Source organism: Echinops telfairi, unplaced genomic scaffold (genome assembly GCF_000313985.2).
Source record: "Echinops telfairi isolate 266 unplaced genomic scaffold, ASM31398v2 ScPeMD7_25;HRSCAF=90, whole genome shotgun sequence".
Classification (NCBI taxonomy): Eukaryota; Metazoa; Chordata; class Mammalia; order Afrosoricida; family Tenrecidae; genus Echinops; species Echinops telfairi.
This window is the reverse complement of record NW_022103922.1, coordinates 17,578,354-17,595,281: the sequence shown is the minus strand read 5'-3', so window position 1 is coordinate 17,595,281 and position 16,928 is coordinate 17,578,354. Positions and strand designations below refer to the sequence as shown.

Sequence of the window (16,928 nt, the reverse complement as noted above, 5' to 3'; positions counted from 1 at the left end):
TCAGAAGTCTCACCAAAAATAGAAAGTCTCCCAAAACAAGTAGATGATTTAAAAAAAAAAGGAGCAAATAAAATTTGCAGAACTGAGAAATAAAATAACAACTGCATGGATGGCCCCAATAGTCAGGGAGGAGAGAATGAGAAAGCAACAAGATAGAGCAATAAAAACGAACCAACCTGAACAACAGTGTCACACAACTGGAAAAACACGAAGAGACCTCAGGGGACCGTGCGACACCAACAACAAGGAACCTCACACTCGAGCCGCTGGAGTGCGGGAAGAGCACAGGAAGGGAAGCAGCTGAAACAATGATGGCTGAAAAGTGGTCAGTTTTGGCAAGGACACAAACCCGCCTGTTCAAATAGGTAAGCAAACCACAGATAATATAAACAAACACATCAAGTTCACGTGAAGCCATATCAGAAACCTGAAACCCGAACCCAGTGTGACTCATCGTGAGCCTATAGTTCAGCTCCTGTCGGTCTCCATGACTGTAGCTCTTTACAGAAGCAAGAACACAGTAAAATATTGACTCTTCCCAAGAAATGACTGTGACTCACAGGAGCCAGACGTTACTCAGAACGTAGGGCTGTGAATTTTAGGGTAAACTCACAAAAACCATTCATTCAATTTTTGTAGTAAAATAATAGCACTTTCTGCTAGTTTAAACTCAAAACTTTTATAACTTAAAAATTTATCAAGGGTTCGTGGAGGAGGGGGGATCGGGGAAGAAGGAGAAAAAATGAGGAGCTGATACCAAGGGCTCAAGTAGAAAGCAAATGTTTTGAGAATGATGAGGGAAACAAATGTACAAAAGTGCTTGACACAATGGATGGATTGTGATAAAAGTTGTACAAACCCCCAGTAAAAGGATTTAAAAAAAAAACTTTTTAAAGTGTAGAAAAACAAGGAGGTTACTTTGAGGGTGAAGATTAACCTCGTCCAAGCCATGGTGTTTTCAATCTCTTCACATACACGTGAACGTTGAGCAGTGAATCAGACAGACCGAAATTAAAGCAGTGCACTTGAACTATGGTGTTAGTGAAGAATATTTAAAGAATCGTGGACTGCCAAAGGAACAAACAGATCAGTCTTGGAAGAAGTACAACCAGAATGCTCCTCAGGGGCAAGGATGTGTGAGACTTCATTTCATGTCTCATGCACTTAAGACATGTTATCAAGAAAGACCAGTCCCTGGAGAGGGACATCATGTTTAGAAAAGATGGACTGATACGGCGGCTTCGCCCTGAATCCAAACAATGAGAACAGCGGGGAGGATGTCGCAGGACCGGGCAGTGTTTCACGCTCTCGTACACAGGTGGCTATGAGTCAAAAGTGGCTTCTACAGCACCCCACAACAGCAGCACAGGCCAAACAACGTGTTACTCAATCTTAAAAGGTGAAGTTTTCATCTAAAACAAAGAGACTGGACTCTGGCTAACACACATTTTAAGATATCCAGATGAAAGATGAACAATTCAAGCTCCTATGATTCCTAATATATGGAGAGTCCATGAAACTCCACGTTACTGTTTCTTCGATGTTTATCACTCTTGGCGTAGTGAAGTTGTAATGTTGCCTTCCGCAACTCAAGGATAAAATACAGTGGTTATACTCTTATGACACTACACATGTACTGAAATCAGAGCTTATACATAACAGCAGGGAAATGGGATTTGTAGGGCTAATAAACAAGCAATATACCTAAAATGAGCTTCTGACAGCAGCAATTCATAATGAACTCATAAAAGGGCAGGTAGTGTAATATCTTTAAATAACAGAAAATAGTACTTCCTACCAAGAAGTTCAGAACAAAAATGTAGTATTTACAAAAATGCTTTTCATTTACGTGATATTGCTTAACCAAGAGAAAATAAGGATGTTTTCAACAACATCAACTAATTATTTAAAATGGAATTAGTAACAACGTCTTTTTCGCAACATTCCCCAGAAGTCAAAGAAAGATAATTACATCAATATGCAAATGCTTTTTAATATATCACCCTTTATCCTTAACATCGCATTTAGCAAACTCCATCTCATACTCTCCTTTGCTTCAAACGTCTTTCCCACCAGACAGGACTTCTTCATAGGTCTGCACAGAACGCTCTTTTTCTCTCCGCCCACGGCCAGACACTCAGCACTCAGTGTTTGCTGAATAAGTACAGGCAGCAGAGGTATCTGTTTTAATGATGGCCACACCTATCAGTCCCACAATCTGGTTTCCACACACCATTTGGTCTCCATCGTAGAGATGCCTTGGTTGTCAATTGAAAGGTAAAATGGTTCAATTCCACCAGTCACTCTCTGGGAGAAAGAGCTGGTGATCCACTGCCACTTAACAGTTAAAACCAGGAAAACGCTATGGAGTAGTTCTACTCTGTCACTAGGGAGTGCTATTGTTGGACTGAACTTGATGGCACCCAACAAGAACAAAAGGCTTCCATGCCTGAAGGTAACAAGTTTCTTCTAGATATCCTTTCAGAAGTTCCTAAAATATTCAATGAATACATTCCCTAAATTTCACAAATTATCTTCTTTGGAGTCTTATCTCTTCCTTTGTCTCAATGTGAAAGATCTAAAACAGAACTGACGTTTAGGAAAGAAATCAATACGATGTTCAGAACTGAGACACTAAGTGCTGAGGTAGAGGATTTGGAAGTTAAGGAAACAGAGGAATTACTGGATTTGAGTGACACTGCAAAAGAGAAAGTGACTGAACTTGGAAATTGATTTTCTGTTCAAAAAGAGACCAAGCAGTATCAAAGTTAACCCTCAAGATGTGAAATTTAAAGACAGAAAATCACATGTCTGTGGTTGAGGAAGTTAGGTCTGAAAAAAACCCTCACAAGCAGCAGCCTGTAAGTTCTATAGATAATATACTGAATTTGAAGGGCACCGCAGAACCTGAATTAGAAATGCCACAGGCAGAGTACATGAAGAAACGGTCCACAGAAAAAGCATATAAACGAGCTCTTCGACATCACTCAGACAAAAGAAGGGAGGCTATTTCAATATGTCCTTTCTGACCTTTGAGATAAGCTCACACACGAAGGTTGAAGGCAGCATGATGGTCAGAAGGTGGGGGGAACAGACAGCTCCTCACAATGCTACTCAAAGTATAAACTGGTACCAGAGTCTGTGACTGGATAGTAGCTTTGCCATTGCAGATGTGTATCTTTAGATCCGGCATATTCGTTATCCATACGAATGCATAATAAATGACTCCAAAACTGAGCAGCGTAATGACATTCATTATCACACAAATTCTTTCAGTCAAGAATCAGGGCATGACTTAGCTGAATGGCAGTAGGAGGTCTCAGTCAAGATGTATGACAAACCATTAAAAATAACTACTGCAGCGGTACATCAACAAGTAACTGCCAGAAAATCAAACCATAATCAAAAGAGGACAAAAAGAAGGGGGGTTTCACGGATGGTGACGGATGGATTTGGTGGAAAACAGAGACTACCAGGAAATGCTACCTACACAAAGGCATTCAACTGTGTGGACAACTAATTATGGCGAACACTGTGAAGAACGGGAATTTCAGAACACGTGTGTTCATGCAAAACCTGTACATAGACCTTGGGTACAGTCCTATTCTCCTTCCCACCTCCATATGCTTGTCGATGTATCTATTACTATTACTGCATTATGCATGTCGCTGTTGTTAAGGGCCATAGAGCTGGTTGTGGCTCTGAGCGACCCTATTCCAGCACAACACAACAATGCCCGGTCCTGCAACATCCTCACAATTGTTCTTATGTTTGAGCCCATCGTTGTAGCCTCCGTGTTAATCCATCTCTTGGTGGGCCTTCCTCTCTTTTGCAGCCCCTCTCTTTTACCAAACATGATGTCCTTCTCCGGGGAAGGATCTCTCCTTACAACATGCCTCAGGTACTGCAAGAACGCCTCACCATCTTCCTCTATGGAGCATTCTGGCTGTACTTCTTCCGAGGCAGATCTGTTTGTTCTTTGGGGATGCTACAGTACTTTCAGGGAAGCCCTGGTGGTAGTGGTAATGTGTTGGGCTGCAATTCACATGGTCAGCAGTTGGAGGCCACCAGCAGCTCTGGGGGAGAAACGCCCACAACAGTTACAGTCCCGGAAACCCACTGGGGATTGCTGTGAGTCAGGGTTGACTCAAAGGCAGTACGTTTTTGTTCTGTTTTGTTTTTGGAGTCCTTTCCATATTCTTTGCCAACCCCACAGTTCTAATGCGTCCATTTTTCTTTGGTCTTCTTTATTCAATGCAGAATTTTCACATGCATAGGAGACAAATGGAAATGCCAGGGCTTGGGTCAGCCATACCTTAGTCCTCAAAGCAATCTCCTTGGTTCCCAAGACTTTAAAGAGGTCTTGTGCAGCAGACTGGCCTACTGCAATGTGTTGTTTCATCTCTTGACCGCTGCTTCCATGAGCACTGATTGGGGATCTAAGCAAGAAGAAATCCTTGGCAACGTCAATCTTTTCTCTTTAGCATGTTACAGCGTAGTCAGAATGTTCCTTAAAGGGAAGGCTGGTGTGACTCTGTCTTACATATACTGGCTATGTTATCATGAGAAACCTGTTACTAGAGAAGGACATCATATTTGGTAAGGCAGAAGGACAGCCAAAAAAAGCAAGACCATCAAGGAGATGGATTGACACAGTGGCTGCAGCAAAGTACCTAAACATAGCGATAATTGTGAGCATCGAACAAACAGGGTAGCATTTCACTCCACTGTGCTTAGAGTCACTTTGAATTGTATCCAGTCCAAGGGTACCCAACCACTTTTATACTGCTCATCCATAAATTATAAAATAGGAAAAATAGGAAACAGATGAGGAAAAAATGATCACATTATATGCTTCTATCTCAACCAAGATAAGAGAAAAATTGAGGGTAACTTTAGAAAGTTAACAAATAAAATGAGAGATGGATAAAGAATCACAGAAATAGCTACTGAAGACCCAAGAACATGACTTCTACAAGGCTTCTAAAAACAGAACAGCAAGAACCTGAGTGTGACCACATGGCATGTTCAGAATTACTGAGGCATTAGAGAGTACTTCTCCAAGACTCCATTTCTGCCACCAAAAGGAAAAGTCTGATTGAAGAATTAGACATACCAACAGTCTGAGGAGAAATGCATTATATTAAGCGTTCACTATAAAGAAAGATAAAACTAGTCAAAAGTCAGGAATTTAGTATAGATTTTTAAAAGTCAAATTCCAGACAGTATTGAATGATTCCAGGGCTAGAGATTTCAAAAAGGACTGTAGCTCAAATTCTCAAAAATAATATTCAGATTATATAATCATGATTCCAATAAAGAAATAAAAGTATCCATATGCTTAGCTTCTCATTTAGGAAATGTAATGAAATCCCTTTAATAGGAAAGCAAGTGTTTTAATGGCTATGCTAAGTGTCAGGGGACTGCCAGATATTGAATGTTTGATAAGGAGTACTCGGCATCACTCCGCTGTTTCTAATGACCAAGGGGAGGCCCAATAATCTACAGTAAATGACTGGGCATCCCCGACAGACTAATATGGAGTGCTAAGAGACATCGCTCAACCTATTCCGGGACACTTTCTCCACTTTGGCAAGGTCATCCCAGACTTTCAAGTACACACTGCAATTATCTTAGGACAAAACAGCATATCACGTCTATGAAGTTACGGTCCCTACAGGGGCAGTCTATTGATTGAAGAAGCCAAACAATTGGGACTTCACCATTTTTTAAAGCTGAGCTGAAACTGCTTAAGAAAAGCAATTGCATGCACAAGTGCATCACACACACACACACACACCAAAGAAGTCATAATTGTCCAGATTATGCATACAGGACATAGTTTACCAGTACTAACTTAGTAAACTATCGCCTCTTGGTATAAATATCTCTATTACATGCCACAAAAAGTTCTTACTTGGAAATCAAATCAATCTAAGGTATTAATACAGAGTGTTACATACTGAAGTGCAACAAAAATTAATTATTTGTGAATAACTTGTGAGCTCACCTTTCCACAACCAAACTGAATGCTTGTGTGAGATCTGGGTTGGTCATCTGGAGGCGTTTCCACAAAGACCAAACAAATTCTTTATCAGCCTTAAAGGAACAGAAGATATTATAAATACATCGCTGTGTCATTTCATCAGACAATATAGAATCCTACATTAACAACCACAAACAATGACTTGATCCCAAGTTCTATAACTATTATTATGTAAAACATCTTTGAAAGGTGTAACAGGAATTTTTGTGTTCTTGTTAAAAAGTCTTAGACTAGTAATCTCCTTTCACTTACACTATTTCTAACACCCACATCTGGGGATGCACATATTTGATGTCCTGCTCTTAAAAGAGATGGTCCTCCATCCAGCCAGCCATTTTTCAGGTCCACTTTTCTGCAAAATTTCTGGAAAGTGTTGCACACAATCACTCTTTCCACTTCTCCTCCCATAACTAAAACTCCCTCCAGTCACATGTTCTTACCCACCACTAGGCTAAAACCATTTGCCAAGGTCCTCTCTGTTGCCATACCCAACAGATGATGGACAGCGCTGGACTTTCTCCCTAGGCCTTTTGTTGTCAACCATGGTTGACTGATAAGAATAATTGGGGGGGATGCGGGGGGAGACCTTTTAAACATGTTAATGCTCTAGCGATCCTGATTTCATTGGCCTCAGAAAGGTCCAAGCAGCAGTATTTTTTTTTAGTTCCCCACATGATTCTATACCATTTATGGCTGAGAACCATGGCCCTAATTGATCCCATCCAGCCCCATAGTTTTAAATTTATATACCAGCTCTGCACGGATGACTCCGGGTTTGTGACTTCATAAGGACACACCAGACCGTCTACTAGACAATTCCACTAGGCGATCTGTTGTCATTTGTGTTGTGCCCCCAAGTCAGCTCCCACTCATAGCATCTTTCTGGTGTTCTTTGCTTTCAGTCAAGGTCCAGGGAGTGTCAACGGGGATATTCCCTTACATCCTCTTCTCAAACTGGCTTGAATATCTGACAATTCCATACTGACCTGCTGCAACAGGTTTTAAATTAACTTCAGCAACATTTTACTTGTGTATGACACCAGGCCACTACGAGTCAGAACTGCCTTGCTGACAGTGAGGTGGAGTTTCCGGATGATAATTCTTGGTATTGTTCAGTAATTCCCATAGTCTGTTGATCACAGTTCGTTGGAATGGCACACACAGATTTCCAGTTGGTTGGCCAGGGAGTTGTCTACCAAAGTGCTCGGCATAGATGAATGAAGGCATCCAGCTTTGCATCTGTTTGTTTGTTCAAGCATTTTAATTGGTATTCCACCAATTCTAGGAGCCATGTTTTGCCCATGCCTTTGGTATAGATTGGACTTCTTCTGTAAATATCATCCATTCTCAATCATATGCTAATGCATGAAATAGTTGAATGGCAACCACTTCTTTTGGGTGCAATAACAATGCACCTTATTTTGATGCTTCCTTTGTCACTCAATATTTTGCCCAAAGAATCCTTAAATATGGCAACACGGGGCTGCGGGTTTGTCTTCAGTTCAGCTTGAGAACTGCTGAGCATGTTCTTTCTTCTCTTTTGGTTTTCTAACTCCAGATCTGTGCACATTTCATTATACTATTCTGCTTTGTCTTCAGCGACCCTTTGAAATCAGCTCTTTCACTTCATCATTCCATTTGCTTTAGCTATTCTCAGCATTCAAGAACAAATGTCAAGAGTCTCTTCTGATATCCATTTTTCTTTTCTTTTTTTCCTATCTTTTTAATGACCTTTTGCTTTCTTCATGTATAGTAGTCTTGCCATTAGCCCATAAATTACTAGGCCTTCAGTCCTTAGTGCTCAATGCGTCAAATCGATTCTTTGGATGGTCTCAAAATTCAGGAGGGATATCCTCAGGATAAGGAGTCCTGGTATCGCTGTTGGTTAAGCATTGGGCTGCTAGCCACAGTACCAGTGGTTTAAACCCACAGATAGTTCGAACTCATAGCCACTCTGTTGAGACGACACTGCCTGCTCCAAGATGTATGGTCTCAGAATCCCTATAAGAGATCCCTCCTATGAGTCACAATCAAACTCAATGGCAGTGGATTTGGTTAAGGGTTTAGTTACACTCAAAGTCACACCTAATAGGTATCTCAAATTCAACTTAACCAAAAGAAAATTCTTCATCCCCTACTGTTAGTCTGGGTACTTTAGAGAAACAAATCCACAGAAACTCATGCATAAGAGAGAGTTTTATATAAAGGGTAAGTGCACATGAAGAAAACATCCCAACCCAGTGCTGCCCAAGCCCACAAATCCAACATTAACCCATTAACCCATATGTCCAACACCAATCCAGAAAGTCCTCCATCATCTCACAAAACAGACCAATAATGCCAACTGCAGGGGGAAAGCTGAGTCAGTGAATGTGTAAGCATCTCAGCGCTGGCAGGGGTCTCCACATGGGTGCTCCAACACACAGGGCTGCATTGGGGTAGGTCCATGTGGCTTCTCCTTGGGGATGTATTGCAGGAACAAAGTCAGCCTTGCAAGCTGAAGCAGGGAACTTCTAAGGCAGCTTCACCCTGCTCCGACCATCAGAAAGCAAGAGACCCGAGAACTAGAAAGGCGAGGCTCACTGAGCCATTTATCCCACCGCCCTTCAATTAACCCTACATGTCTATTGGCCAGGTTGGCACAATAAACTAACTCACCTACCTTCCCATAAGCCTGGTTCTTTGTTTCAAAATAAGTAACACCCACTTAGTTGATTAAAGTTCTAAAATCTAGCAATCTTGGCCTCACTGATCTTGTGCACAAAATAAAATAATATCCCAATTTTTACTACTTCTTCTCTACACTTCTACTAATATTATCCTGGCCCACACCACCACCACCACCACCACCACCACCACCACCACGCCCCACCCCACCCCCATCCCCCGCTCTCGCTCTCACCTAGCCCTCTTTAATAATCTCCAAGCCTATTTAAAGTTCAAAACCCTCCAGTAAGTTCCCATCAGGCTTGGTTCTTGTTTACTTCTCCAACCCCATCTATCCTTCTCCCTTCCTTTCATCACAATGACCTTCTTGCTGTACTTGCTTCAGGACTGTTATAATATACCATCCGCCAAACCTTCATATAGCTATTACCTCCCTTTCATTCAAGTCTCTGCTTACATAACACTTCCTGAGAGGAGACTTCCCCTGCGGCTCTATTTACTATAGTCACCAATTACTGTTTCATCTTGTCACAGCACAGGCCTTTTGTAATGCTGCATTTGTTTCCCATGGTTGTGGGGTTTGCTGTGTGTGGCAGATACCACTGTTTTTATCTGTCTCCTCTCTTTTAGTAACAGAAATCATTTGACTCTTAGTTGCCCAAATTAAATTAAAACACACACACACACAACAATAACCATTTCCCAGCCCCTCTTGCCTTATAGGCCAAGTGACTAAATTCTGCCAATGAAATACTAGAAGTTTTACTTGCGGCTTCTAGGAAATCTTAAAATTAGAACTATGTCTACTAAAATCGTCAAAAGTATTTTTCCAAGACTATTATTGATTGATTTTACTTATGATAGGAAGTTTTTGTTTTATAAAAGGTAATTATTAAAATTTTATATACTCAAATTTATGTCTTCTCCATATAGCTTATGGATTTCACATGCCTATTAAAAATGCCTTCCCTAGGATTATGAATGTATTTACCCATATTCCCTTAATTAATTTACCCGTACTTAATCTTTGATCTGTTTTGATTTTTGAAAGATGGCTTTTGACAACCTAAATACTGGGCAGTACTAACTTATCCCTTGAAAAGCAAAAATTCAGCATTTAAGTTTTTAAACTACATAAGGGCGAGAAGTGTCAATATATAAATCAAATATCACAACCTGCAAAAAAGCAATGAAGGTTTGAAAAAGGCAAGCTATGCAACATTATGTACTCTCACACCTCTCTATAGGCTGGCAAGATTTCAAAATCTCTTTAAAAATCAATGCTATATAACACCTTAACTTCTCTACCAAATATTGCGCAAGAAAGGTTAATACAACTAAAATGTAAACACAAAATTTTAAAAAAGATTTTTATTAAAGAACTAAATAAAGACGAGGGTTTAGCTCTTACACAGCGAGAGGGGTTTAGTGAGAAATCAGTAACTATCTGATGAAAACATGTTTCTGTCTGTTCTTTTTTCTTGTTATTGCACATACCATTTCCAACCTTCAAAGAGACATCAACAGTTTTCTCCTCTTTAGAAATGTATTCGTGTGTTTTAAAGCTCAGAGGCCAGAGGAAAAGGAAGCTGGAAGAAAGCACTCCTCGAGGACATGACCACTACTTCGGGTCCTTCTAATTTACACCCAAACGCCACGTGCAGAAGACCTGAGTGCCAGGTTCCTTTCATGTTACTTCTTTTCTTAATTTATGATCAGCTATTCAGATCTTGTCACATAAAAGACTCACATCATGCCTGAAAAAATCCCAAGTACAGAACATGTGCGTGCACATGTGGCACACAACACTCATTGGAAATGAATGCTTGAGATGGTGGGAGGTTTGCAAAAACACACACTGCAATGTTATTTGGTAAAATGTGGTATGTGTTACCTGGTGATTTGAAGTGGAGTAAGTTATTTATGGGCAATAAAGCGGTATAGGTGGACTGTGGGCTTTATAAGTAGGTTTCTGAATTTTTAAGTTATAAATGCTACATGATCTGCAGTGTGAGTCAGTCAAATTGCTAATTATTAAGAAAACCATCTACCAGATAAAAAATAAGCCATAAATCTAGTTACCATACTGTTTGACATAATTCAAGAATATTCACTAGAGCCCATCATCTCTGCATATTTTTCTATACTTAGCAATTTCCTTTGTATGCGTTTTTCAAAATTTCAAGAACAAAGTCTTTTTGAATGACAAATTTAACACATTAACTACAAAATATTTCACTATAGAACTTTCTTACTGGAGAAACGAAATAATTGAACACTAGAATCCCTGCCCCTTCTCATAAAGTTAATATTACATTCTGCTTTAGAAATGGTTCACTCAATGAAAGGTAACTGGAGTCTTCATTATCTGGGCATAAGGAGCTCTGGTGGTGTAGTGGTCATGTGTTGGGCAAGCAATCTTCATGGTCGGCAGTTTGAAACCACCAGCAGCTCCGTGGGAGAAAGACTAAGCTTTCTATTCCTGTAAACAGTTACAGTCACCGAAACCCAACCGGGGGTTGACTCCATGGCAGTGACGTGTTTTGGTTTGGTTTGGTTTTTAATTACCTGAACAGTGAATTGGCTGTGTCTTTCATTGGAATACCTGGCATGGAAACAGGTACTAGTCAAAACTCCCAAAACTGCCTCCGTCACCAGCTCCTGGTTTGGGTCCCAGTAACAAACTTGGTTCCCAGGTGACCCCAACAAACCTATGACATGACTTCCTGCACTTACACCTAGGATTTACCTATCCTAACTCTCAAGGACAGCCATGGAAGAAATTTTATTACATTGTATGTCACAGTCACTCAATAAATTCGGATGAAAAAGAATGCCCACAATTATACAATGTATCTCATAGAATACAGCTACTTAAAAGGGGAGGCCTCTAATTACCATACATACTTGTGGATAAGCCAAGTTTCTCAGCACATTTGTTGTGGTAAAATTAGGTGCCTCAGCTGATATTCGGGTTGGCTTATACTCGAGTACCTACATTTCTACCACAAAATATAGCTGAGTTCTCTGGTTATATGAGGGGGCTTTAAAAATGCATGAGAAAATGCAATCAGATGATAATGGAAGTTTTCCACCACCTTTTTGAAGTTCTTTTCTATGGTTTCAAGAACAGCATCCATCAGGTGACTCCAACGCTAAAGTTGTAATCAGCAAAACCAAACCCACTGCCATCAAGTCAAGTGACTCAGTGACTCATAGCAACACCATACCAGGCTTCCATGGTGATAAATCTTTACAAGCGCAGGCAGCCTTACCTTTCTCCCTCCTAGTGCCTGGTAGGTTTGTACCTCTGACCTTTAACCCACAGCACCACTACAGCTCCTTAATAATATAATTTATATGCCCTAAATAACTTATTGCCTGAAATAGGTTTACAAATTTTGTAGTTATTTTTGGCTTCTACCAGAAAAAAAGAAGCTGATGCTATACTTTGTGAATGTTACTCTTTCTCACCTGGTATTCTATGAACATTCAACATTAACACGCATCAATTCACACCATATATCCCCATATGTAGCACAAATACATTTGACAAACAGCAAAATTAAGAGTTTGCTAGATTTAGGATGTAAAATCAATGCTTAAGGTAAAAACGTCACATTCAAAATCATCCTATAAAGTACCCTTGTTAACTTCGCAGGGAAAAGTTCTATTTGGAAACTGACATATATAAGCTCCTATCCTAAAATTAATGCTTCACCCAAGCCTTGTGTAATTTGCTTGCTGACCTTATGGGCCCTCTTGGAAAAAAATAGTAATAATATTGCAATCAAATAATGAGATTCATATTCAGAGTAATACTTGGGAAATGAAGATCAGCAGATTGTTTCTGTTGCACAATCGTTCAGAAGCACATATAGTGTGGCATATACATATATGCCACCAAGGCAAGTGTATCAAAAGACAAATAACCAAAATGAAGCTACTGCTATGACTATTAATTAGTCATATTTTATTTTTCCCAAATTGTAGTTTTTAATCCATTGCTGGGTTATAGAATATTCTAGTAGATGTGAAATTTGGTTTGGGGTTTGTTTGGTTTTTTTTGGTTTTTTTTGAGGTTTCTTTTTAGGAGAATTGAAAATATCAAAGTTCATAACACCCTGTTAGAATCATCTTTCTGAAATTACTAATCTAAGTGTACTTACTAAACTGAGATGTGTAACTCATGTGGGTTGCAGTTTGTTTGAAATCACAGCATTAATATAGTTGAGTAGGTTATGGGTTGAGCTGCTAACCGCAAGGTCAACGGTTCAAATCTACCAGTTACTCCACAGGTTTTCTACTCCCATAGCTAGTGTTTCAAATACTCACAAAGGTGGGTCTACTCTACTCTGCTATGATTTGGAATCCACTGGATGGCAATGAGTTGCCTTGAGTTATTCTTGCGACGGTGATTTTTAACAGAATAAATGAGAACAAAAGATAAAGAATTCAATGTTTGATTATTTAAATGTCTTTAGGAAACCCTTGGGAGTTCTGTTATTGCTTCTCTCAAGCTTACTTGACAGAAAAACGGCGTGACACAGGTTTTAAGGGATGGATGGTGACAACCAATCTCATCTCCTTACAGGATTGCCTAAGATCACCTAAGTATCAATTACAAAAACCTCGAGGAACAACTTTATCAATATCCTTACATCTGCCCAGGTTATTTCAATCATCTTTCTGGTCCAGATATATCAAGGTCACCAAAGCCAAATGTGTGTTTATTGCTACACTTGTAAAGCATGTAACAGGGAAGGGATTTAAGGAGGGGGGTCCTCAATTGTTTCCAAGACAGACTGCTTGAACCAATGCATTTCAAAGTAGGACCACCCACTGGGGGGCTGGGGGGTTCAAAAAGTTTGTGAACAAATGGAATTCAAAGATAATGGAATTTCCCCATGAACGTTTTGAAGTCCCTGAAACCCCCTTGTATGTGCAAACTCTGGGAAGTATAAGCAATGCAGAAGTATAAGCAATGTAGAAGATGTAAATACCGTGGGATCTGTGTGATAAATGCCCTTTATCCTTACATGTCTAGGGTGTGGTACTGATGAAATGTTTTCATTCATTGGTCTCTTTTATTTCTCCCTTTGCACCTTAACCAATGAGCAGAAAATAGTCAAGCACCATGTTTACACCAAGAATGTTCAAATTTGAACAAGATGACCAGTTTTACAGTCTTGACCAAGGCAGCAAAGACCTGCCAAGGGGGCGAAAGAATCCAGGACCATAAACTAGGGGAGATGGCTGCTCATGAAGCTTTCTTAATCTAAACTGGTGCTAGTGTTCAGAAAGTTACCTAGTATCACAGCAGTTCCTAATGGGTGGTTTATCTGGAAAACAGTGATTCAACTATCTTGATTGCTGAGTGCGGGCCCAACGTTTGACCGCCCACACCTGACTTTACTGGTGCTGATGAAAGCAGGGCAGAGGTAGCAAAGATGCAAAACTCAAGGAAAATGAAATCTACGAGTGAGGGGTCTGACACACATCCCACCCCGCCTGTCCACAATTGCAGGCGGGTTGGTTGACTGCACTCGTTTTTACCGGCAAGATCCACCGGACACGGGATGTCTCCCTTAAGGAGGAAGGAGTTCTTCTAGTCGCCTGATCGATACTTAAGCATCATTTATTACGTGTGACGTTCCCAGCGTTGGGGACGCCCTGGAAATCTCGCATCGGTGTTTCCAACTTAAAGTGTGTTTGATTGTGAAAGCACACGGGCCAGTGTTGAGTTGGGAAATTAAGAACAGGCTGCTCCATCGACGGATTTTATTTCAACCAGTGTTGCCACTTCCCTGGTCCACATTGTCAACTCAGGGGCTGCATTCCACTCGGGCGACGCACCAGGTCACCCAGAAACGGGGGCTTTGGGGGTCGGGGCCGCCGGCCCGGTCCGAGCGGGGTGGGAGGCCGGCGGCCGTGTCCCTGGGCCCCGGGCGCAGCCGGCGGCCCGCGGGGGAGCGGGGACCGGGCAGGTCCCGCATCACCGGCGGAGCGGCCCGAGCAGCAGGGAGAGGGGCGCGCTTCGGCCGCAGAGGAGGGACAGGCCTGCGGCGAGGACCCTCGATACCTGACACAGGGCCAGCTCCTCCTTTAGGCTGCCCAGCTCGTCCTCCAGCAGCTGCGTCCGGGTCGCCATCGTCTCCTCTAGCGAGATGCCCTCGAGCCGCCCGGACGCCGTGGGCGCGCTGGGGAGGGGAGCCTGAGCCGCCGCCGCCGCCTCGACCCCGTGCGGGGCCCCCGGCCCCTCTTCGCCCCGCCGGGACCTCCCGTTCCGGCCGGTGATGACCATCCATGCAGCGCCGGCAAGACCCGAAGCCTCGCTGTGCACCGCGCGGACTTCAGCGTCCGGCCCCACATGCGGGGACCAGGGCCCGGGCTGTCGAGCCTGGGGCGGAGGACGCGGCGAGGGCGACCGCCGCGCCGCCATGGCCGCGGCTGCTAACGGGTCAAGTTCCCTCTGGGAAACTCCACCTCCCCTTCCCCATCCTGGAGAGCCCGGAGCGCTGGGCGGCGCATGCGCGGGCCTTTTCCCGCCTCGCTCGCGGCGTGGGGGCGCGCGCGCCCCCGCTGGGCCTTCCGCGATGAGGCGCAGGCGCGTCCCCCGGGCGCGCGGCGTCCCCTTGGGGCCCTGCTGGCTAGTTGGGCTCGGGCCGGCATCGAGCTCGCCCCCTCCCCCATCCCTGCTGGGACGCCCGTGGGTAGATCCTCCCGGGTGAAGATTCCGATGCTCTCGCTGGGGTGCCCTTTCCCCCGCCCTCCCTCCGGAGCAGGCCCCGGGAAGGAGGGTGGTTCGCGGCCCTGGTGCGAGGCAGGGTGTGGTCCTCCGGACGCCGGGCCCGGCCAGGGGACCCTGCGGGGGGGTCTGGGGACCTGCATTCCAACCACGCTCATCTTGTGACAGCCAACCAGCCCTGCGGAGGCCACGGTGAGGGGACGAGGACCGTCCACGCTGACGTCTGTCTTGAGACCCCAGGGATCAGATGCCCTGTGCTCTCACGTGTCTCGTCTCACCTGGTCCTCACAACTAGCCCGGGAGTTAACAAGGGCAGATTCACACGTATTTTCCCTTCATCCCAGTCTAGTGCGACATAAAAGAGGTTACATGGCTTGCCAAGTTTAGCGTGTTTGTCCCCTGATTGCTGATGTTGGGCCCTTTGCAACCAGCCTAACTAGGCCTTTAATTATCTAGAGGTGCTTACGGCTACCTTCGGCTTCTGCTTTTATGGCTCTCTTATCTCTTCCAGATTACTCCTAATGATATATCAGGCACTGTAATAAGTGCTTTATAACGTTAGCCAATTTAATGCACCCGGTAACTCAAGTAGGTCGGAATCACCTCTATTTTAAAGATAGGGTAAAAGCTAATGAGTACAACGTAGAGCGGGATTCTAATCTGGATTACTGTAGATTGCTTTCAAAATAGATCTGTGTTTATCTGTATTTTTACGTTCTTCGTTCACCTTCCAAAATTCGGGGAGCCAATTGGGTGATGAGGTGGTAGGAGGACTCTTTCCCCCCATTCATTTGCCCAGTGGGAAGGAAAAGCAAGCCTCTGATTTTTGCAAGGTATCTAAATTTAGGAGCTTTGCGTTTTCAAAAGTGTAAGCTCATAGTCTGCTCAATCAACCTTTACCTAATCCTTGAATTTAAAAATGGAAGCAAGTGGAAAACTCATCAAACCACTGCCGTGGGGTCAGCTCTGACAATAGTGACTCTTCAGCTAGTAGATCCAGGAAATGGACTTTTGAAATAGAAGCAGTAAATTGGGAGCTCAGACTTTTACAATTGTTTGCTAAGGGTAGCACTTTAAGTTACTTTTGTTTCACACTTTTAAAAATGAAAACATTTTGCAAATCATTTGTCCATACTTAATATGAGATAGACTATAATGCATGATATATATATAAAATGTATAGTCAACATATTGGTATCCATCCTTTAGAAATGCCTGAGTACCAGAACTGGCTGAATTTTATATTCAGAAGATCAAGGAAGTGAAAGTGTGCTGGTTGATGATGATGATGATGCCTATATCAACACTGAGCCCCCACCCCACCCCAGAACTTATCCCTGAGACATTTAACATTAAATACATATTTCTCACTGAACTGATAATCATTTCCTTACAAGCATAGCTACAACTCAGGATGAGAGACCTAATAACCTTAGGAAGGATAAGAATCTGGGGATGTGTGTGCAC

General features: G+C 42.7%; 1 protein-coding gene across 1 annotated transcript in view; it reads right to left on the bottom strand.

Annotated features, from left to right (window-relative positions):
* CNTLN (centlein) overlaps window positions 1–15,155 on the bottom strand; it is a 204,403-nt gene extending 189,248 nt beyond the window's left edge. The window contains exons 1-2 of the mRNA XM_045289198.1: window positions 14,796–15,155; window positions 6,011–6,099 (exon numbers count right to left, since the gene is read on the bottom strand). Of these exons, the coding sequence (XP_045145133.1) occupies window positions 6,011–6,099; window positions 14,796–15,155 (449 nt within the window). The remainder of the gene's footprint in view (window positions 1–6,010; window positions 6,100–14,795) is intronic.
* Window positions 15,156–16,928: the final 1,773 nt, after the last annotated feature.